Here is a 25,189-nt window from a genome sequence, read left to right as displayed (position 1 = left end):
ACATTTTGTACTTTTGTATCCTCGGAGGAATCGGCTCGTGCATTCCTTACCCGACTCAGCGCTAATGATATTTAGAGTCAACAGATGAACCCTCCGCTCGCCTAAATATAGCAAGGGGTAAACTGTGACACGCAGCCCCTGGTCAGAATGGGTGCACACAGTCGAAACTGTATCCCGGCTCAGAATTGTCCTCTTCCTGGAGACCTGGACCTACAAATCTGCTTCACATCAGATCACGTTTTGCAAACACTGTCAGCGAATTAACGCGAAGGAATTTTTCGTTGTTTTTTTATTGACCAAACACATAAACAGAACATTTCCAGGGAAGCGGAAAATGTTCTATTTGATGAAACTTAGGTTATTTATTCCTTGACTATTTGTACTAATATCTCATTGGACAAGTCTTCTGGGCCCGCGGAGATGGCGCATTCCAAGTCACTTAGTAGCTGGAAACGAGTCTCGTAAACACAAACACAATCCGAGGGCATCATCAATCACCCAGACTTTTTATTTGCTCTTCATCTCCAGTCTTACAATTTAAGATAAACTATCCGCCAAACTAAATCTAAATCTACAGACCTAGAAAAGCAGAATTTGTTCAGCATTGCCATAACATGGCTGGATTCTTCCAAAAACAGCGCCCCATCTGTCCCTCGGCTAGGTCTTGTGTTGTCGATCATATCCTTTAAACTGAAAGAAAATAAGTTGCAATACCACATTTAGGCCACACTTTGTAACACAGCAGCCGTTCTGTGACACGGCCGTGTCATAGAACGGCCACTTTCTGTGTACTTCACCCCAACACATCACTTCTTTGGATTTGGAATGAAGGCACCTGATTGTGCTCATGTTCTAATTAGCCATTGCAGACAATGTAAGGTCCGGCCGGAGACGCACTTTACAATGTCTGCACAGTCAACTTCGTGTGGCTGCTATTCAATGAATAGCGACAAAAATGACATGTCAGAGTGTATAAAGTGTATACTCTTCGTCTGGTAATTAAAGCAATCGGATTTCATTTTTTCCCCCAATATAATGGTACAAAAAGAATGATCTATATGCCCCAAAGTGTACATTCATGTAATGATAACAAACAATAGTGCGGTCCTACTGCTAAAAACCCTGCTGCCATTGAATTCAATAGGAGCAGATAAAGTGCACCACAAATAAGATTTTCAGTGCTGGAGAGTCTTCTTTACTGACATTACAAAGCTGTTTACCCGATTTATATGGATGAGAAGCTCGCTCTAGGATTGCGAGAACTACACTAACTTTGGCTAAGGAGCAGGGCGGACTTGCGCTGCCAGACCTATACAAATACTACGTGGCGGCAGTTGGTACCCGCATACTCGACGGGTTCCACCACACCTCAGCCAAACTGTGGGTTAAATTGGAAGCTCTCATCTCCCGATTTGCTCTCCCGACGATACTCTGGGTACGTCAGGGAGCGTGGACGGGCGCTCTTATCAGGCACGCACCACCATGACTATCCTTAGAAGGCACCGCATACAGCCCATCCTATTTACTCCAGACGGACCCCTGACGCCGATTAACAATAATCCTGACTTCCCACCGGGCCAGCTTGGTACAGAGTTCCTGCAGCAGCCAATGGAGTGCAGATTTCTCTTTCAACAGGCGACTACAGCTTCAGCGCTCCTGCCCTATGAGTCACTGATTCCGGGGCCGGCCCGCTGACAACAATATCATTGGCAGTATCTGCAGCTGCAGCATTATTATACCGCTTCAGCGAGAACTCTCAAACTGCATAGACAGTTGACGCCGTTTGAGGAGTGGTGTGTAGCTACGGAGGCTCCCACCCATGCCTGGTGGGAAACTGCTGTACCAGGTTGGCTGGGAAAGAGAATTGGACCAATCATTCACTTTGGCGGACTGGGATAAAGCCTTTTTCTTATGTCATAAGTCCTCGGTGGCTAGTAAGGCACAGGAAACCAATTATAAAGTAATGTCGAGATGGTATCGGGTTCTGAGCTTCCTACATTAAATATACCCCGCAGTGTCTGCGCTGTGCTGGAGATGTGGGCAGGCTCAGGGAACAATGGTCCACATCTAGTGGGGCTGCCCCAAATTACAAGATTTTTGGCGGACGGTTGTGACGCTGACGCAACAAATCTCGGGGGTGACTCTGACCAATCGACCATCAACAGTATTGCTATCTATGCTTCCTGGTACTTTGTCACAATGCAAGAAAAGTATTGTCAGGTTCCTTCTATTAGCGGCAAGGACAATCATCCCAAGGAAATGGAAGTCAGAAATACCGCCTTCCATAACTGAGTGGTTTGCAGAAATTCAACACATTCAGCGAATGGAAGAGCTAAGGGCTGACCATATTCATGCTCCTCCTTCCGCCACTGCCTTGTGGTCTCAGTGGATGATGTTTATGGGCACCCCTACCTACCGCACGCACGCTATCTCTTAGTTTTTGGTACTGTGGACATACGCATTAGACTGCTGTTAGGACCCCTGTACCTTCTTCTCCTTCGTCATCCATACCAGGTCCCCCCTCTTCTCCTTACCTGAGGCTGTGCTGGCCCTTTCTTCTCCCTTCTCTTCTCTCTTTCCCTTTTTTTTTTTTCTCTTTGGTTCACTTTTCTGCTACCCTGATTGACTTGTATCCACCACTAATTGGTGGCCTGTGTTGAGGACGTCCTGAGTCTTGCAACCTAAACTTCAGGCCGTTCTATATTAAGGAATGTTCAGAGCGTTACTGGAGTAATATCTAAAGAATCATGCTTCGCCCAGCTTGATGATCTAGGGAAAGCTCCGCCACTGGAGGCGGTCTGCCACTTGCATATGGACTGCTGGATTAGAGGTCACCTCACCTTGTACTGCATATTTCTGTATGTTATACCACCCTTCTTTTTTGTATCCCTTCTTATATTCCTCAATAAAATCTTTGAATAAGAAAAAAAAAGATTTTCAGTGCTGAATCTCCCATTAAAGTTAATGACGGCTTTCAGGCTGTTCCCACCACTCTTCCCGGTGCTTGACACTTTTTTTTGCCTATGTGAAATTAAATAGTTTCCATATTCACAGCCTAGACAGGATAGATCAGTAATTGATCAGTAGGGTGCTGGCACCCTTGATGGTCAAGTGTTCATCACAGGGCTAGAAGCAGTTACCTTGTGTTCCCTAGTGGTGGCACCACAGTACCCAGGCCCCGCCACTAGTAAGGGTATGGAGCCAACTGCTTCCGGTCCTGGTATTAGTGGAGTGTTGTGACAATTGACTGTGTCAAGTTCGGAACCTTGCCTACCCACCTATTCTGTGGATAGGCTAATAATAGTTTTTTCCTGGAAAAAAAACAAACCTTTAACCTAAAAGATATCTATGACATATAGTGACGTATCATGTAGATGTTGACTGGTGTGGGTCTGAGAGCTGAGATGCCCACTCACTGCTAAAATAAGGGGGCATAGAAGTTCAGCTGAATACTGTGCCTCTTCGTCTCTGCCCACCTCTTCGACATCACGGGTACAAATCCTGACCGGTTCAACTGATTGCTGATTAAATTCAGCATTCAGCAATTTCTGCACTCGGACCACCAGTGACCGAATCTTCTGACTATTTTTGTCCGGTCACAACTCATTGATGGCCCACCCTCTGGAGAAGCCTAAGAACTAACAGAGGGTTTATGTTATTATAGGGTGTTACTTAATAAAAAAAAAAATTATAACCTCGGGAACTATTAAAGTGATGTAACATCTAGTAAGAAGTTGTTTTCCGCAGCAAAACTGTCTGCTCCCGGGGGAATCGGCATAATGCAGCGTGACAATAATAGCATATGCATGATTCCATTGCCAGAACCCAGAACATTCCCCACCAGCGCAGCCTGCGTGTCTTTCCCCGACATAAAACAAACAATTATTTTCTGCAAACTAAACATATATGACTGGATTATTTGTGCCGCGGCCAAGGCTTTGATTAAAATAGAAGCAAGCGTAACACGACTTATTAATAGCGAGTTATTCCAAACTGTTCTTCCTTCTTATGAACAGTCTGTCTGACCTCATTAGGAAAGACACGAAGATGGAGAGGAATACTAGAGTGACTGTATCATGTGGGACGAAGCTTCAACAGGACTTCTCACTATTAGCACCAAAGAATAAGGTCTAATATCTGACAGTAACACTGGCTGTATTCGTGAAGTCCTCTCCATCTTTACATATCTGCTTTATGAATTGTACTTTTCAATGCCAAAAATCCAGAATACTCAACAATTTGGGAATTCTCAGGTCAGGAATTTTACTAAAAAAATTACCAAGGTTTTACTACACCCATACATGCTTTAGAGCTTTCTGCCAAACGGTGGTTCGCCCAACAGCTATCTCTTCCAATCTCTCCATACACATTGACACTTGGTTCTGCCAAGAACTCCTCACGCTCTCACGTTCCTCCCACAGCAGCCAATAGGGGACCAAGAACAATATTCTGGACTCTTCTCTCCCCCAAGTTTAAAGTCAGTGGAGAATTTGGAGACCCTTGCACACATAGTTGACCAGGAGACTTCCATACACATTAGACAGTTGGCTGGGAGGACCCAGGAGGACATCAGACAATTGGTCTGGAGACCCTATACACATCAGACAGATGTGTGGTCCCACCAAAATGGTTGGGTGCGGCTGGCTGTTTTATCCTGTGTATGGAGGTCTCTGTAAACATTATAATGTTGGCTTGGAAGACAACTTGGAAGACAATCAAACAGTTGATTGGGAAACCCCCGTAGACATCAGACAATTAACTATAGAGGCCTTAAAGGAAACCTGTTCCCCCCCCCACACACCTTCCACCTTAGACTACTTGTACTGTTAGATAGAAGAATTTCCCCACCTCTTTGACTCTGCGCCACTGGACTTTTTTTTTTTAAAGAAGATAACCCCATAAGCGGCCAAACGGACCCCAGAACAGATCATGGATTGAATCTTTCTATCCAATGCTTCCAAGGGTTGGGGGGAGGGTACTTTTGTCATTTAGGTGATTATAAATAAACTTATAATAAATTCTGTCTATCGTAACTGGATGGAGAGTGCAGTAAGCTCGGGAGCTATCTACCTGCTGTTTCTTGTTCCCTCCACCCTCTGGGTATCCCGTCAGTAGTCCTGTAGAATGTGAACCATCACTCCAAGCCATGAGCCAAAAATACGGTTTTGTTGATCACGAAAGCCAAGTACTGTATATTTCTCCCATATCCCTTAATCCAAGCACAGCGATGGAAATCCACGGCCTGGCTAATGAGGTATGACCCTTCCCTCCCACACAGGCGCACATAGCCATTATCGAGCCTGATTAATGGGAGGTCATGTTAATTATGGCTGCAAAAAGAAGGCTGAAGAGGCCATTCGACAAAATCTGTTTGGAGCATGGATTAGGCCGCCACCAGTTAATGTTTGTCGAAACCCTTCTCCTGAAAAGGTTCCTTTCAAAACCTAATTCACCACAGTACAGTACTTCACCCGGGAGAAGAAGAAAAAAAATGGCTTCAGAAAGACATTCAGGGAGGGATCGTAAATCAGGAGAATCAAAATGTTATTTTCCAAAGACTGAGTAATAATTTTCCATCATTTCCTTGAGTAAATAACTTGCATTTTATTTATTAGGTGTCATTTTCTGCAGGTACTCTGACTTCATAAGTGGATTTTACTTTTGATGTAGAAAGCTACTAGGAAATTCTATGAAGGGTCTAGAACCGGTGTCTCCTGTGTGATAGCGTGGCTGTCCATCACGTTAACACTAAGATTGCCACATTAGGGATGAAAGAGAACTTAGAGGGCTTGCTGTAAAGCGTATCTCTAAATGTTGTTCAAATACTTCAGACAAGATGGCTGCCCCTGTAATGATGTACAAACAATAAAAGGAAATTAAATTGGGATCAGGATTCCAATCAAAATAGAAACAAATTAAAAAAACAAAAAAACAAAAAAAAAAATCGAGGTTATTCTTGTTAAGTCATAATTTAAAGGGAAACTATCAGTAGGTTGGAAGCATCTAAGCTTCTGATATGTCCCTATAGCGCACAGGGTGCTCAGGGTGAAGGTACGTTTCTTGCCTTCATCTTTGGCGCCGTTTCCAAGATATTAGTAGTTTATCTCCTATGCTAATGAGGCAATTTGTTGCACGAGCAACCTGGACCATTTAGACAGCCCTATATTTATATTTATCCGAGGAATCTGTGGATGTTCCAGTATAGTTTTTTTTTTTAGTTCATTCATTTATTTTTAGCAATACGATTCCAAATATTTTTAAATTTGAAAGATTTTTTTTTTTTATGGTTTTCAGATCTTTTATAATACTTAAAATATAAGATAGTATAGAAGTTAATGTAATGTAATGTGATGTACAAGCAATGTAATGTAACACAATGTAATGTAACACAATGTAATGTAACACAATGTAATGTACTGTAATGTACAAGCAATGTAAACATTCTTAATAATGGAAGCAAAGGTATTTTCAATTAGTTTGATTAAGTAAATTATAAAACTAACTAACCATTTACAATTTTTTTTTTAATTCTTTTTCTTATTTTTTACACTGAAGTACGTGTAAGGACAACGTGTAGGAGTTGAAATGTCTTCTTAAATGAGGCTCCACGGGCTCTTTTTTGCATATTGTCTTCAATGGGAAGACCCTCTGTAGTTAACACTGTGACATTTTTTAAGTATGCATCAGTAAGTGACACCTCACATAACTTCTCCATATTCTGCATGTGAAATGCGCTGGGATGCCAGGGTGGGGATTAACACTAACCTGTGGGCCTGATTCATGTCCAAAACCTTGTGAAAATCCATAGCACTAGAGAGTGAAAAAAATCTGTAAAAATCTGATTAGCGAATATGCTCATAATAATAATAATAATAATAATAATAATAATAATAATAATAATTCAATAAATAATGCTTATAATGTTTTGTATTGCTAAGGGTGGGTTGGTCAACCGTTTGGGAACCTTTCCACTGATAGATGACTTAGGTGCAGATAGGGATCGAACGTGGTGGATTTTTTGCTTCTCAACTACTTTGTTCCAAGAGGGATAAGTCTGCACCAGGTCAGTCCGGCAGCAGCTTCCCCCCCCCCCCCCTATAGGGAACATGTGAACATTTCGCCTTCTTGAGTGTTCATGTGTGTAGAAGGAGGGGAATGATCACTGTCAAACAACCAAACATCTACAAGTCACCTATGGAAGATGTATGGGCACCAAAGACTGATGTACACAGCACAACAAACACACACAATCCCTAAAGCACACACTCCCTAACCTGCCACATGGTGACTTTGATGACATAGCCTCTCCCCTCTAAGAAATGTGAATACCTCCATAATAAGGAACACGCTTATTAGAAGCATAAGTCGACAACTTCTCCATAGTAACTGCACAGGGTTTTCTGCATTGGACTCCAATCAAGGCCACCAAGGAAAAGTTTCATGACCGCCATCTGCTATGGCACCTCTCTGTGGCCCCCATCGTACATGAACCCAACCTTCAGGACAGTACTCCACACGTGTCGGGTGCTCCCCTAACGCCTAACCCTAAATCACTTTCTCAGGGCCACCTCACTTCCCATCCCCCAACCCACGCAGCTCTCATGGGGACCCCTCAATAGACTTTGACCCGCAGGACCCTCTTACCCCATCTGCAGCGGGTCTTAGTCTATTGAGGGGTTACCATGAGAGCTGTAGGGGTTGGGGAATGGGAAGTGAGGTGACCTGAGCACCCAAGACACCGTGACCCAAGACCCAATGGTAGGTTGGGTTTATGTATGATGGGGGCTGCAAAAAGGTACCATAGCAGCTGCTGGTCATAAAACTTTTTGTTGGTGGCCTTGATTATTAGAAGCATAGTTATAGTATGGACCCATAAACCTCTATCCACAATATTGTTTTAAAGGGAACCTGTCACCCCCCGTGCCGGGGTGAAGGCCGCCTGACCCCCCACTAGAGCCCCGGATACTTACCCCATCTCGCCAAGTCCCGTTCCTGGAGCTGGTCCCGGGACGGAGATATCCCTGTCTAAAGCCGTGTGCGCGCGCTGCTGAGGTGAGTCCAACGCTCATAGAGAATGACGGCTCCATTCATTCTCTATGGGCGTCGGACTCATCTAAGCAGCGCGCGTTGGGTTTTAGACGGGGATATCTCTGTCCCGGGACCAGCTCCAGGAACGGGACTTGGCGAGATGGGGTAAGTATCCAGAGCTCTAGCGGGGGGTCGGGTGGCCTTCACCCCCGCTCGGGGGGCGACAGGTTCCCTTTAAGTATCTCCCAAAATGTTTTTGTATATTTTTTATACTTTTTATATACCATCTATAATTTTTATTTCAAAAATCAATTCTTTATTTGTTCGGACATGTAACATGCCCAGAGAGTGCGAGATCGGTTACAATAAATGCACTTGTTCCATCATCCATAGACCTCTGCACCTCGGAAAAATTTCACATCCATTTTAACATAATTGTGTGTCTACTGGTGTCAGCTTTTTTTTTTTTTTTCTTCCAAAGAACAAAGGGATAGTGTGTTTTCCTGGTGTCAAAGTTGGAAATGTAAGTAATTTTGTGGACATGGGAAGCTGGGTAGGAGAGTAATACCCGACATTCCTGAGGGACATGAAATGTATTTTAGATGAATAAGGGTCAGCGTTGATTTGTAGGGCTGACAATCATAGTCTTCCAGAAGGAACAGTAAAAACTCTTTTAAGTTACACTTCAATCATAGACTCAGTCAAGACATTTGCGGATCCTGGGAGGGGCACAAATATTTTTGACATATTATGTCAAGTTTTCTTCTCGTCAGTAAATAGAAGAAATTCCCGGCACTCGCAAATTCAAATGCAATGATTCTTTATTTCATAATAGAATAGGGTACACACAGGACGCGTTTCGGCTCAACTGTGTGAAAGGCTGGACGGGCAAGCCGAAACGCGTCCTGTGTGTACCCTATCCTATTATGGAATAAAGAATCATTACATTTGAATTTGCGAGTGCCGGGAATTTCTTCTATTGACTACGTTTGGAGACTGCCAATCTCCTATCCACGAGCACCGCACCCAGTGGAAGTGCCGACCACGCTATATTATTCTTCTCGTCAGTAAACTTGGACATTCCTTAGATATTTCCAATGTTGATATTTTTCCCTGCTATTTAATATCCATTGACTAGTATGTAGAGTAGGTTATAGGATGAAAGAAGATGAAGAGGCTACACCTCAGAGGGACTTAAAGGGGTACTCTGGCAATTTTTTTTCCCTTCAGATCAACTGGTGTCAGAAAATGATATAGATTTGTAACATACTTCCATTTAAAAAAAATCTCCAGTCTTCCAGTACTTATCAGCTGCTGTATGACCTGCAGGAAGTGGTGTATTCTTTCCAGTCTGACACAGTGCTCTCTGCTGTCACCTCTGTCCATGTCAGGAACTGTCCAGAGTAGCAGCAAATCCACATAGAAAACCTCTCCTGCTCTGGACAATTCCTGACATGGACAGTGGTGGCAGCAGAGAGCATACTACAGGGCATACAGCAGCTGAAATAAATAAATAATATAAATTTGTATAGCGCCAACAATATCAGCACGGCAGCTGATAAGTACTTAATTAATAAAAGTAAATCTAGTACAATTCTATATAACTTTCTGACACCATGTATTTATTTATTTATTTATTTTTTGGGGGGGGGAGAAAATAATCAGAGTACCCCTTTAAAGTGGATGTTTAGATTTGAAAACTATTTTCTTTATTAAAGGGCTGATATATATATTTTATATATATATATATATATATATATATATATATATATATATATATATTGTTATGCTGATATGGTTCCCTGGAGCGCTGTATAAACCTTCTGAGCAGCCCCCAGCCCGTACTGGCCGTGGCTCCAGCAAAACCTTTATACGGGAGAAAAAGAAGTTTTATTACCCTGGCACACGGCAGGCAGAGGCAGGGAGGTAGTTATCTTTACTTTTTGTACATTGTTATGGGGGCGGGTCTGTTCTTAACAGCATTTAGTGACATGCTTTACAGCAAGACTCATGGACATAGATGACAATACACAGACTCTGTCCCCTTGAGATGAATGTGCAACATTACTGAGCGCGCTCTGTGACCTGTAAAGAGGTCATTCCACTATTGTCTCCTCTATCTACTGTTGTCACATGACGCTGCAATGCTGTACAGATCACTTTACAGCAGTTGACTCTTATTGCCACAGACACAACAGGAAGTCTCAGATTCATTTTATCCCCAGTGGTGAGAATGAGAACTGCAAGATCTTAGGAAATTTTTTATAATATAGATAAACAATATGTCATTTTCTGATGACACATGCCCTTTAAGGCTGACTGGAAAAGATGGACACAGGGACAGCTGGGTGACAACCTCCTTGGGGACTGTAATTGTACAGATATTGGTTGGCACCACACTTTTCCAGAAGCAGATATAAGTTCTTACATGTAATAAATTATAAGGCAAAGCCTTCATTACTATGGGCTGCAGTCCAGCAAATAGACTCCAGTCTTCGTCCCATTTCATAAAGTAACACAAAGTAAGTGATCACTACATTCTGATGGTTACTATGGAGTAAATCATATTTGTTCTTTTCCCTCAATGATATTCAGTCAACATTTGTGGATTGTAATTTTGGTGACTGATTTCAGAGGACGCCAGCTGTGCCGACGCAAAAGAAGAGCCGCTCTTCCCACCCGAGAGCTCTTATTAGGGTCATGACCTCTTGGCCAGAAGAAGTGGAGTCCTTAGAAACCAACACATATTGAGTCTTATTTTCTAATTGTAAACAGGGAACGGTTGTCATGTCCGAAATTACTTTTTTTTATTAACGTTTAATGAGAAAATGTCCCATGTTATGTGGAAAGATGGAAATTTTCTCCACTTGTTGATTCTGCAAACATTGATCCTTAAAGTAAACGTCTACCCAGTAACACTATGTCATTTATAAGTCCAATATTCTCTACTGATTAATCACGGTGGGTTCGACCAACTTTAGTATTAGGTTACATGACAGCAAAGGTACTTCACAGGTTATTTTATGATCTGTATAAATCATGGAGGTAAGGCTGGGTTCACACTGCGCTTTTGTAATCCGTTTTTGCAAAAAAAAAAACACTGAAAAACTGATGCATTTGTGTGCATCGGTTTTAAGCCGTTTTTCCATTGACTTCCATTATAAAAGAAAAGGATCAAAACGCATGTTTTTTTTTTATGTACACATAAACATAGCTGACCTTATTTTTGTGTACGTGAAAAAAAATGCGCTTTGATACTTTTTTTTTTTTATAATGGAAGTCAATGGAAAAAGCGGATTAAAACGGATGCATACAAATGTATCAATTTTTCCATCTGTTTTTTTTTTTTTTTTTTTTTTAAAGATGGAAAAAATGGACTGCAAAAGCATAGTGTGAACCCAGCCTAAGAATACTATTACATGGAACGCGATTTGGCCGATTATCGCTCTGTGTAATAAATACAACAATCAGCCGATGACAACGATCATCGGCTGATCGTTGATTTAGATTTGAACCCATAATTGTTGGGCGCCGACCGCGCATCGCTACGTGTAAGAGTGGTGTGTGGCCGGCAACTGACGATATATATTACCTATCCAGGCTGCAAGGCTCCTCTTGCGGTCTTCTTCTCCCCAGGTCCCACTCGCTCCAACTTCAAAGCGGCCTGTCTCAGCTGACAGGCCGCTCAGCCAATCACTGGCCGTGAGCGTGCGGGACTCGGGGAGAAGACCGCAAGAGGAGCCCTGCAGCCTGAACCATGGATAGGTAATGTATAAAGTTAAGCAAGGGCTGCAAGGACATCGGTAACGATATCCATGCAGCCCTTGTTAAATGATAATAGGGCCGTGTAATAGGCCCAGTTAACGAGTTACAGTTATTATCGGGCCTTCATCGGCCCGTGTAATAACACCCTAAGGCTTTCGCGAGACCCTCTTTCTGCCCTGGTGATTACCCTAATGGGGGACACTAAATATTGTAGCTTAGCTTTTAACCAGACATGAGCGCAGTTCGAACAGGTTCGAGTCCAATCGTTCGGCAATTGAATACCAGTGGTTAAAAAATTTCAATGCAACCCTAGGGAGTCCCGGAAAACTCAGATACAGTCTATGGCCTATGGCTGTATCCATGTTTTCCAGAACGTTCTAGGGCTGCATTTAACTTCTTCAACCATCGGTATTTCAGTGCTGAACGCTTGGCCTCCAGCATGCTCAAGTTGCGCTCAGCTCTTCTTCTAACTACTTAATGTTCTGTCATCTGAGTGTATGATCCGGAGGTGCTAACGTTCTTATATTGTTCATTTCCAGGTTTTATTTGCTTTAAACCAGACATTGCTGCAGCATGAAAGTCTACGGGCAGGAAGCTTCCAAGCCCCCTACACGACTGAGGATCTCATAAAACATTATAACTGTGGAGACCTCAACTCCGTCATCTTCAACCACGACTCCTCGCAGGTTTGTGTTCATGGAGACTGAATGTTTGGGAAATGATTTTCTTCTAGGAAAATTTATGGAATGTCAATAAAACGCCAGTCACATATTCTCCGGTAGGGATCACTACATCCGCTCCTGTGTTGGGCGCTGACGGATAACATTCTTTCTACAGTGAGCAATCCAAAAATTAGACAGTGGCTACTGAAGGGTCTCCGAGCCCCCAGGGGAGAAATAATGATGTCACCACATGGGCAAGATCAATCGACTTAGTGGAATAAAAAGTAATCGACTTCAGATGGGGATGCACCGCCGGGCTGTACCGTCTGCATAAGGCATATGAGAGGCAGTAGCTACTAAATAGTCTCCGGGCTCCCAAGAGAAGGATAATGATTAGTGATGAGCGAATATTGTTCGATCGAATAGATATTCGATCGAATAGTGAGATATTCGAATATTCAATATTCGTACGAATATCCCGCGAATATTCGATAAATATTCGATAAGCGTTCAAATCCCCCAGCTCCCAGTTTGTACCTCCAAGTGGTCGAATAGATGTTTTTAAATAATCGAATACTTGTTCCCATAGACTTTAATGGGATCGAATATTCGATCGAATATCGTACGAATATCTCACTATTCGCTCATCACTAATAATGATGTCAATACATGGGTGAGATCAACTGGTGGAGGGGAGTAAGGAGACACGTCTGCATAGGGCATAACCAAACCCAAATATTGTCCACAGTTCCCTCCGCACAGTACTCAACTATATTATTAGTTAGAACATAAGTTATATGCACATTCTACTCCTACACCCATTGGTATTCAGTTGCCAAACCAGTTGGACTCGAGCATGTTCCAGTTGCGCTTATCTCTTTTCATAGCCATTCAGATGAATGACTATCAATAAAAGACTCGGCTCACTGCTGCCCTATTTATAACTGGTGGGCCCTTCATATAATAGACACCAACAGTTGACAATGAACCAAGTGGATGTGTAATGGGTTCCATCATGGCCTTATCCTCCACTATTCTCGCAATCCAAGCTGATAAAGCCTCCTAAAGTGGTATTCCGCTCAAACATAACTTTGGATATGTTGCTGCCCATGGTGAGACTAACAATTCATTCTGTACTTATTATTATATATACAGTCTCCTTCCCCCAGTTCTGGGCTGCTGCTTTCTGCTGAAGACACAAAAAACTGCACATGAGCTTTTCTCTCTGTCTCCCCCTCCTCCCTCTCCCTTCTGAGATGGCTGATGTTAACAAGTCCCTATCTGCATCTTTGTAATACCGGGAGGCTTAATCACAGGTAATCAGCGACTTGAAATCAGATTAAAGAGGTACTCCGGGCTGGAGTTATTTTTAGGGTATGGCGGGGGAAGGGGTGGAAATAGAGGCCGCTGGGCTTTTACCTCCCCAGATTGCGCCGCCCCGTTCTTCCGTCCCGTGGTCACTTCCTGGTCTGAGCTGCGGACTCTCCTTAGCCTGCTGAATAGCTGAGCTACGTCATGCCTCAAGCTGCAGCTCAGGCCAGGAAGTGGCCGCGGGACGGAAGTGCGGGGGGATCTGGGACCTGGCTCTGGAACCGGGGAGGTAAGTGATCAGTAGCATACCCTAAAAATAAGACTAGCCCGGAGTACCCCTCTAACCCTCCCAAAATTACAAAGAAGCCACAAAGTTACAGATACAGCCTTCCAGGGACTTGTTTTCATCAGCCATCTCTGGAGAGAGGGAGGAGGAGGGGGAGACGAAGAGAAAGGCTCACACACAGTTTTTTGCAGAAAGCAGCAAATGAGAACAGGGGGCAGGAGACTGAATAGATACTAACGAGTATGGAAGGAATTGTTAGTCTCACCATGGGCAGCAACATATCAAAAGTTTTGATTGAGTGGAATACCCCTTTAGGTAGGTGTGAACAGATCCCCAAGGCTCCCCATACACATTAGACATAAGTCAGATTTTGGTGGTTCCAGGCAACTGTTTAATGTATATGAGGTCCTTTCATCTCTATCATGACTGATGATTTCGGGGGGAGAAGAAGGATCGGTCGGGTATGTTGGACCAACTTATAAGCTCCTCTGATAGTTTACCGTCTTCTCAGTATTCTAAAGATGCAAATACTTGATTGAGCAGAACGTTGAAGTGTATGAAGAGACGAAGAGGGATAACTCTTAACTAACTCTGATGTTTTGCCTACAGCTATCCCATGTGTAGTGTTGAGCGGAGTTGCCGAACTGTTCATTTTAGCAACGTTCTCTGAACCCCAGCACTTAGCATTTGACTTCCAACACTTGGAGAAGTTGGATGCCATCCTAAGGAGTCCTGAAAAACATGGATACAGCCCATAGGCATCCAACATGTCAACCACTGGAGTGAAATAACGAGCATTGGGGTTCAGAGAACGTTGCTGAACAGTTTGGAAAGTCTTCTCAATACTACCCATGTGTATGGCTACTTTAAGACATGGACAGTTGAGTCCAGCAGAATACCTTATGGGGGGGGTGTCATTGGTGGTTGTATAAAGGCAAGGAACATGGATGGAGGTTTTCTTTGACATCGTGCTTAAAGGAAAAAGTTCTCTGTTTCTCAATCTCTTGTATCCAGTATCGCAGCTCAGCCTCAATCTAAAATGTTTTCTAATCCTGGACAATCCCTTTAAGTCCTTGCTAATGCCTGAATGACAAATCCACTTTGTTATGCGGTGATAAATCCTCATCTCCTAAATCTCCTCATTACAACTTCAGTAACAGTAATGGCGGCTATAATAGTTGTCCGCCGACCTTTCTCAACCAAAAAACAGCAAGAGAGAGTCTTTTAGCGTTTGACAAATTTAGATTTTTCACACTTTTTTTTTTTTTTTAAATAACTCGGCAGCTGATCAAACATCTTCCTATACCCCATGGCTTGTGTGACACCTTCTGCCATGTTGATCATGCGTCAGGCTGAGTGAAATAACCTCTGCTCACGGCTGGCTCTACCTTCCCCCTCCGTGCCCTTCTAGCACAGTTGCTCCACACGTGGCTCTCATTTGCCCAGGGAAATAATGGGATTACGGCTCTGTCCCTCCGGTTGGCTCTCATGAGCGCCAGGCTTGATGATTTGGCTGTAAAGATTTGGAAGGAATGTGCAGCAACAAAGCCCAATTATATGGACTTCCCAAGTCTTTGCACATAAGTCCTCTTATCATAACTAAAGGCTTAAGAGCAATTCTTGGTTTATATTCAAAGGGAAGCCCAGCGCATTGCCCGGTAGTCTAATGATTAAGGAAATAAGTCGCTGCACTAACAAACTCTCACTGCTTAAGCCCTCCGAGTCATTCGCCACTCGGCGGCTTACTGCACATTACCCAATGTCAAGGAGCCTTAAAGGGGATGTCCATTCAATCCACCATCTAGCTACATATTACACAGCTATCCCAAGTTCATATGGCCATTCCCATTGGGGCTCTACGGCTTTTGAAAAACTACTACTACTCCTGACATTAGCGCTACCTTATTAAACAAAATGATCATATAATCACAAAATGTAGAAGAATTTGTGGTTTGTACACTACTTATTAAGAGGAGTTGACGTACACAAAAATTTTGGAAAGTTTTAAAAAGTTGCATTTAAAGGAGAAGTCCAGGCAGACCTCTTTTTTTTCCACAAGTGCCAGGGAAGGGGAGGATTAAAGAAATGACATGATCTCACCTCCCCAATTCCAGCGCTGTTGGCCGCATACCGACAATCTGGCCCCCGGGTCCAGAGACATCACTTTTCTCACTAAAGTCATCTGTTAGTACAGAACTTATATTGTTGGACACCACCACCATCCACACATCTCTTTTTGTACCCAAACCCTGACATACCTGCTTTGCATTAGGTTTATTATGTGCTTTAAATGCTGAATGATCAGAGATCCCCTTTAAGTAACATGATTAAAGGATAACAAACCCAAGAAACAGCTAAGTTTCCATATAACATAAACTGGCCAGAACATTTGGAAATAGACTTCCATGTCTTATTCACTCCATCAACTTCCTGCTTGTGGCCGGTGACCCCTGGTTAGTAGTAGCCTAAAGCCAATAGCTGACATTGTGATAAATGGCCGGCCTGTGGTTGACTGACAGTCTGAAGTGACCTTTCGTCTCACTTATTTGTTGACTCATTCCTTTTCTAATCAGTTCTTTATTATGCCTTTTCTTCCCGAGTCTTGTAGAGTATGGTACACATGGATATATCACCATCTTGTTCTGTAGAAGAGAAGACGTTTTGACCCTGTGTGGGTGAGACCAGGGCAGGTTTAGGGTGTAACATTCTCATAACCGGGGCTATTATTCTCCTGTAAGTCATCACATTCTGCAGGATTTCTATAATAGTCCAATAAGGTTTTTCCCTAAAACACAGGACACAGTTAGGATCTTATTCTTACTCTTTTTACGGTTGTTTTAGGCTTGACTTATGCTCCTGGTGAAGGAAGAAATGCTCATTTGCTTTTTGATGGAGAAATTGAACTTGTTTTCTAAACCAGACACTGGGCAGATTTACTTACGTGTTAGTGCCTAGATCTTATCGTAAGGCCATGTTCATGCAATGTACAATTTTTTAGAAAAATAGTACATCCTGGAGGAATATCTGGCTAGTCCTGTGGTTCAAGACTCTTTAATGAGGCTCCACATGCTCTTCTTTTGCATATTTATGTTTCCCAGTGGGCAATGCACCTAGGACTTCACTGCATTGAGCGCTTTTACTAGCAGCCGGCAGTGTTGTCGTTTGGCTGGTCTCCCTGATCCCTGATCAGCGATCTGTTTCTCTTATGGCTCTACTAGGCATTGCTTCCACCTAGCCAGAATCCTGCTCCACACTGATGAGGGGCAACACCCCGAAACAGATGTGGATGGTTACCTGGCCTTGGTTTTTCCCTTGTCATTACATTGACTTATAGGGCCACTTAATATGGTGGTTTTGGTGGTTTCCTTACAGGAGCCACCCCTCAGCTGGGTCCTTCCCGGAGGGATATCTTGCTAGTCCTGTGTTTTGAGACTCTTTGATGAGGCTTTACGGGCTCTTCTTTTGCGTATTCATGTTCATGCAATTCATGCAATGCACCTAGGACTTCACAGCTTTGAGCGCTTTCACTGGCAGCCGGCAGTGTTGTCGTTTGGCTGGTTTTCCTGAGATCAGCGATCTGTTTCTCTTATTTTTTAGAAAAGATTGGCCCCTGTTTTCAATGAAGACAACAGGCATTTTTTCAGCCTGGGCGGCATTTCATTGAAATCAGTGCAATGCCGCCTGTTCCGAGCACACGCCGCACCGTCAACGGCCGTTGTTCGGTGCGGCCATGCAAAAAGCATGTCAATTAATAACGTAGAGCGGCCGTAATTAGTCTTCCTTGCACACTTGGATGTAGTCTGTTCATCCGTGGTGTGTATGGGAATCAATGGCTAACTGATTTCCAAAGACACTACGGATGGGCCCTATGGAAATAAATGTTTCTGCGACTATGAGAGCTCTGACGGCCTCAGGAATATGGAATGACCAGATGATGTTCGGCCAGTATAACAGCGGCTGTTGCTAAGCGATGGCTGTTTTTATACTGTGTGGGAAAACAGCCTAAATGTGGTGCATTTCGTCCAAATTTTGGCTCATTTTGGACAGGCTTGGATTGCTTTTATTTGTTGTAGATAGCTATTGGGCAACACCAGTTTTTACCCACGCGAGGTTATCCCAAAAAAGGAATGAAGTGAGCGGTGGGGAGCAGAACAAAGAATAACTTTCTGGTCCTAGGACAATCCCTTTAAATACTGCCCTACCAGTATAGGAAAATGCCGGATTTATCTAGATCAGGGATGGGGATCCTTCGGCCATTCAGATGTTACAAAACTAAAATTCCCATTATGGCTGGACAGCCTTTGACTGAAGGGCAACAGCTGGAGAGCAATAGGTTCTCCATCCCTGATCTAGAGGCATATGCCCCTTTAAGAGACTTCAGAAAACAACTTCTCTTATTTTAAGAACATCACTGTATTAAAAATATCCTTACAGAGGGGCATGTTAGTAATAATTGTTGAGCTGAATTATGGCAGAAGATGTCATCACAAAAAGTCATTTTTATAAATTATGACTACAAAAAGGGAAAAAAAGAAAAAAAATGGCATACACTAATGACGGTGGAATCTCATGTCAAATATGTTGTAATCTCCGGTGATAAAAGTGTCACGGTGAGTCTAAGAAGCTATCCGGCTCTTGAGAGAACTTCAAGTGAAAGCAGAAATCTGGAATCTGAGAAGCAGATGTTTCGGGCTGGGCTAAAACAATACCATGATCCCCAGTAAATGAAAGACCAAATGAGAATCAGATGGTGGAGACCCTCTAGTGATAAAGAGATAGAAGGAGACCGTCCCAGGCCATTTATTAAAGATAGATGATAGCCTTGTAAGGAAGAAGGATCATCTTGTCATCAGGTTTAGTCTTCTGTCATTTTGTAACAAAATAAAAGCAGGAATGGGACAAAGGAGTTAAGCAATGGCCGCTCCGCAGGTGAAAGAGAGAAGAAATGGCGGTCATATTTTGTTGAGGTATAAGATAATAATGGTGTCTCCAAACATGACAAAAGGACCTTTGGACCTTCACCTCTGTATCCCCTGTTTCCAGGAGCGGATTAAATGTACCCTAGGCCCTGGACTGTCTACCCAACCTGGGCCCATGCCCCCATTTGGGACCCTAGAGTGGCGAGAAAATTGTTCCCTGAGTAGTCTCATATAAACCAGTACTGCCCCCTTATAGAAGATGGCTCCCTATGTAGTCCCATTAAAACCTGTGCAGCCCTCGGAGCTGCTGCCTCCTTTAGTAGACGACCCCCTGTGCTGCTGCCCCGCTCTGTTTCTCCCCCTTATAGTAGATGCCCCCCCATGCTGCTGCCCCCTGTGCGTCTTTCCTATAGTAGATGCCCCCCCCCCTTGTGCTAGTGCCCCCCCGAGAGTAGTCCACCTATAGTATATGGCCCCCATTTTGACTAGATAGTAATATAGTAACATACAGTAGCTAGTAAGGTTGAAAGAAGACAGGAGTCCATCAGGTTCAACCTTAAGAAACCGTACTGTGTAGATCCAGAGGAAGGCAAAAACCTCTAAGAGGCAGACTGACTCCAAATGGCGATCAGAATAAGTCTCACCTCCCGCAGGCTCCCCTGTTGTTGCTCCTCTTCGGGCTCCTGTGCGTTTTCCTCTTTGCATTGAAAAGTGGGGTGGTCTCCCCAAATAAAATGGCCACTAGGATAATGTGTGGTGGAATGAAAACCCAAATCTCTTCTAGATACAGGGGAGGTCTTCTCTTTTGGAGACATCTCACTGTATATATAACTAACTATGAGTTATGTATGTTAGAATTGGTAGACCTTCTATTATCTGGACTTTCCCAGGTGTCTTTGTAGTCTATGAATCCTTTATTGCTCCTCGTGTCTCCAAAAAGTTCACACTTTTCCCACCATAACTTCCACATGTTCCTTGCTCCAGGGCCCGTATTGTCTTGGATTTGGAAGTTACAGAAGTTTGCCAAGGTAATCATAATGTTACAAGGAGTCCTGAACCTTCTGTGAGGGTGATGAGAAACAGACCTCAACCAGACCTAGCTAAGCGTCATCCCCTGACAACATAGACATAAAGTCTGAAATATGGAGACGTGAAGTACCTGGTCCTGATACATCATGGCTCCATGTGCATAGAGTAATATGGGTCGAAATTATAGACTGTATAGAATCCTATAGATTCTATATAATGTGCATGAAGAATTACTGGTTGTTAACAAACAGCAGCCTATAAACAAGCAGGATTTACAGCGCCCCCTGCCTTAATGTTATTGATTAACATCCATACGTTTCTGGGCAAGTTGGTCCACATGCCTGCACGAAAATCTGGGCCACATGTGTAACCACTTTGCAACAAATTGGAACACAGCGAGCGTTTAATTTATTAACTGCATTTTAATCCGCAGCAGTATCACGGACTGTCCCATTTGTTATATGGTGAAATATTTCCACGGGGTTGAGGAATGTTGTAGAGAAATATCCAGAATTTCATCATTTGAAATGAAACCAATCCTTGTTCAAAGCTTTCGTCTTTATGTGTCTCATTAGTAAAACCTCTAGAGAAAGGGCTTTGATTCTCAGATCCGCCGTCTTCTTCAAAATATGTTGTTTGTTTTGTATTGTAGAGATTAAAATATATTCATCTTAAAGGAGTGGTCCGCTTTTTACTGTCTCTGTTCAGTAGATTGGTCACTAGAGGATACACTAATCCCCGGCGATCAGCTTTAATTGGTCAATCAAGTAATAGTTTTCCATACAGCACCACCACAGGAGAAATGAAGCATTACACCCTTCCCATTGATATAAATGGTTTGTTCACAACGATGAGAACTACATTATGTCCTTATTATGAACCTGAATGGGGGATTCCCTCTTATTATTTTACCCTATAAATAAGCACACTGACACTTTCAGCAAACAGATTGTAACGCTGCTGGACGAGACTCACCAGCAAGGGTGGCGTCCTGATGATTTCTCTTCTGTACTTCCATGCTTGTAACTGGGGCTGCTTGTGTCTTTCGTTTTCTTCTTCCTCCTTCTCCTGCAATGACTCCTCAAGCCACTAGGGGGAGCAGGCAAGCAACTGTTCTGGATTCATAGTGGAAGCTTACTTCTTCCTGCTACTGTCGTATGCCAATCTAGAGCCACCTGCACCTTTTTAAACTGGCTCCACCTGACCCTCCCCTGCCTGAGTATTGTTGGATTCTAGCATTCCAAGTGATTTGGTTTGTTTGCTCTTCTGCTTTATTCCTGTGTATCCTGACCTTTGCCTGTTATTCAGATTACGCTTTCTGACTGACCCTCGCCTGTATTTCCTGCCTCTCTCCTTACTGATTCAGATTGCCTGACCTGCCTCTGAAGCCACCTGCCCTGACCCTTCGCCTGTTACGATACCCATAGGATTCCTGATACTGGGCTGACTTTTGACTCTGACCACATATACTGTTTCCCGTTACCTTGCACTGGTTCTTGGGAACCAGCTGCTACTCACACCGGGATCACACTTGTGGAATGACCTGGTGCCGTCCAATCATAAAAGTCCAGCTTTCATATCATGAAGCCCAATAAAGGGTAAAGACTTAGAGGACACTTAGACTCTGTTCTATGATGCTTCAAACAACTTCCCACCATGTGATAATCTATGTTATTCGTACCATATTTGTAAATCCCTTCAATATCCGAAAATCATTCTTTATCCCAGAAGAAAAAAAGAAAGCCTGGGCCATGTACCTGTCAGCCCAAGACCTTGACTGTTCCTCAAAGGTAAATTAAGGCTTCCCATGCATCTCTAATAACCCATGAAGTTCTAGGCAGCTGTCAGAAGCAACAACAACAACATTAGTAGCTCAGTTCTTAGTGTCATCCATTCATTACTCTTGTTGCCCTTCATTTCTGCTCACAAAGAACCTTGCAAAGTGCATCAGTAACCTTCTCCTTTCACATGTCATATAGCTCTGTACTCTCTAAATTATGCTCCGTTTCGTCCCATGCCCTTTCTCTCTAGCACTGTGTCATGGTATGGCAGCGAGGAGTATGTGCTGTGCTGTGATTGGACCCAAAAGTAAAGGAAAGGATGTTTCCAAACAGTTTAGCTCTGGTCTCATCCCGTGAAATGTGGGTTCTTATCGGATACCCCCTGCATGATGTCTATGGGTTAGAAATAGGAATAAGACACGTGGACAGAAGTTTTTTTTTATGGGAAATACTCCTTTCAGCTGGTTCTTATCAACTTTATTCATTTTCAATCATAAAATTCAATTTAATATTAAATAAACTTTGAAAAATTTACTTTTTGGACCACGACCAAGTCGTCTGAAGGAAAAATCTTTATGGTATGCAGAACTGGTTATGGATATTGCACTAATCCTTTGCTGAAATCCTTTAAAAATGCATTGGAGTGATAAAGCGGGTTCGATTTGGAAGCAAATGTTTTTTCTATCTCCATAAAAGATGCCGAGACCTGGTTGTCTAGGATCTAGGATGTTCTCTGTCAGATGAGAGATAAAAAAGCATGGGAGAGTATCTGATAACTGTACAGGGAAACAGCTGCCGAGGTATTTTATATGGGGATAGATTGTAGGAAGAATGCAATGAAAAAATAGAGGAAGATAAAAATACAGCTGGACTTCACTTGGGTTGGGTCCATCTGTTCCCGACATATTGGTTTTATTTGGGATGAAGGGAAGTATGTTAATGGTATGCTCTGAACATTATAGACCATGAGCCTCTGCAGGATCTATAGTCAAGAATGTATCATCATTTACCCATCTGATACAACTAGATGGCAATGGAACTCTGGGTAGAAATTTACAAATGAAACTTACGATGAAACTTACAAATATGTATAAATCTTCTTCCTCTCTTACTTTGATAGCACTCTGCACTGTGTTAAACCATATATGGTCACTAGATGATAAACTGATCAACAACAATCAGCTCTTAACAGTCACGTAGAATACATTTTTTCTACAGCACCCCCAGAGGAGAAATGATGCATTACACAGTTCTCTTTGAAATCAATTCTTCGTGTATCTGATTTTTGCTGTGGCGGATACATTAGCAACCTAAATGAAGGGCTCGCCATTATTATTTTACTCTAGACAGTAGAGATGAGCAAATTTTTCAAAACTGCGGTGCGGTGGGTTTTGGGTTTGTCCGAATCTTAAACAAACTGCACTAAAACAGTTAAATGATTGCAGGTGTTCAGCTGTTTTAGTGCAGTAAATTAAGTTGACTCATCAATACTTACCTGTCTGCACTCCCCCAATGACAGCCCACTCAGCCAATTACTGGAAGCGGTGCTGTCCCATCTCAGTCAGTCAGGGATTGGCTGAGTGGGCTACAGGTGCCTTGAAAGGACACTGGGGGAGCATGGACAGGTGAGCATACCCTTTTAATTTTCTTTTCTGTGTGAATAAAATTGTGCGCCCGACATCTATGCAAACTGGTCACAAACTTTCCAAAAAGTTTGTAGCAAATTATGGTTCTTAATATTTGGTTTGCTCATCTCTACTAAACAGTATTAAGGACTACAAATGGGGAACTGGACGATTTTTCTTTACATTTTCCAAAAATTTTGGATACGTCTAAATAAAAAATTTCGGAATTCTTTTCAGGAAAATCACACACGGGAGCAGGGACTCCTGTCAAAGGCAGGCTATTCATAGGTCAAAACAACCTGATCAGCCAGCTATAATAATGTCCTTATAGGGTTTTATTTTCTTACTTCAGAGGGGAAAAAAAACCTTTAAATCCATATGGTGAGAAAGAAAAAATAACTCTCACATTTTACATGGTGCTTTGTTCTGGAAATCTCCTAAAGGAAGTAAGATGTCTGAGGTCTCTTCATCCCATGTGGGCTTCTCGCCTTCAGACACACATCATCTTATCAGTATAATGATCCAACGATCCAAAGACTGTGAATGCAAGTCATTGAGAAAAAAATAGGAGATAGGCATCATTAAAATGAGGGAATATGTAGTAAAAAAAATAATAATAATAAAAAATAGTAAAACTGAAAAGTCTAAAAATTGTAAATTTTATAAATGCAAATCCTAAACTAACCTCAATGCTAAAAGATCTCAACACTTTAAAGGGGTACCACTTTTTAGATAATGCCATTTCATTAGATGGCTCCCCAACAAATAATGTAATCACATAGCACCCCATCTGTGTGGCTGCCAGTGACCAGATGTAATGTTTAAGAATTGAGAAGCATTCAATTCACCTGCAGTGCCCCCACAGGAGGAATTAAGCATTGCACTCATGTTTGGTGTTTAATGGTGTAAGGATTATACTGATCTTTCATAAAAGCAGAACAACAAAAAATTACTATGCTGGATAAGATGCACACTGGACATCAATGGTTCTTAATGGTTCTTAATGATCCTTAATGGCTTTAACTGGGCCCATTTGGTTTCATCATTGTGTTTGGCATTTTACTGGATGCGGAAGCACATTGTGCCGTGCTCTTTTGTCTGACATGGTTGGTGGGATCTGTGATGGAGGCTCCAAGTGGAATCTTCAATGCAAAGTTGAACCTAGCCTAACCCACCTACCTGATGCTCCGCTGCAGCCCCTGCTGATGACCCATTCTTGATGTCATCTTGACACCAGGAAATTTTAATCTCAGCCAATTTTAAAAATTCTGAAACACCTCTCTAAAACCAATAAACTGTTGTGTAATGTACAGACAAATGGGGTCCTCCAAGGATAGAATATTGTGATATTTATGATTACTTTATACTTTGCAGTTGCTCTTAACTGTGGATAACAGAAGACACTCCTCAATTATGGAGTCTTTTCTATCAACCCAGAATTCTCTTGTAAAGTACTTGAAGCGAATCCACCATTTCCTAATTGATTTTTTTTCTCCCACTACCTTGTCGGTGCCAGTAGTTCCCAGTGGCATAATCTATTTTTCAAACCGCTACCTGGTGAAATCTGCTGCGGATCCAGTGTCAGTGCATCCCTATGAGAATATATACTCGGAGCGGGATTGACATCCCGCTGCGAGTATGTACGTTAACCCCCCCCCCCCCCGACAGCCAAAGCATACATCACCTCCTCCCTGCTCCGGATTGCTTCGGGGGTTCCTAGCGTCTGCTCGTCCCGCCCAGCCAATCATTGTGCTGCCCCACCGCAGCCACTGATTGGCTGTGC

General features: G+C 42.8%; 1 protein-coding gene across 1 annotated transcript in view; it reads left to right on the top strand.

Moving 5' to 3' along the window:
* TRABD2B (TraB domain containing 2B) overlaps positions 1–25,189 on the top strand; it is a 192,080-nt gene that overhangs the window by 61,723 nt on the left and 105,168 nt on the right. Inside the window, exon 3 of the mRNA XM_069979484.1 lies at positions 12,333–12,479. Coding sequence (XP_069835585.1) covers positions 12,333–12,479 — 147 coding nt within the window. The remainder of the gene's footprint in view (positions 1–12,332; positions 12,480–25,189) is intronic.

This window comes from Dendropsophus ebraccatus, chromosome 8 (genome assembly GCF_027789765.1).
Source record: "Dendropsophus ebraccatus isolate aDenEbr1 chromosome 8, aDenEbr1.pat, whole genome shotgun sequence".
In the NCBI taxonomy this organism is placed as follows: Eukaryota; Metazoa; Chordata; class Amphibia; order Anura; family Hylidae; genus Dendropsophus; species Dendropsophus ebraccatus.
This window is presented reverse-complemented; position numbering and strand designations above follow the sequence as displayed.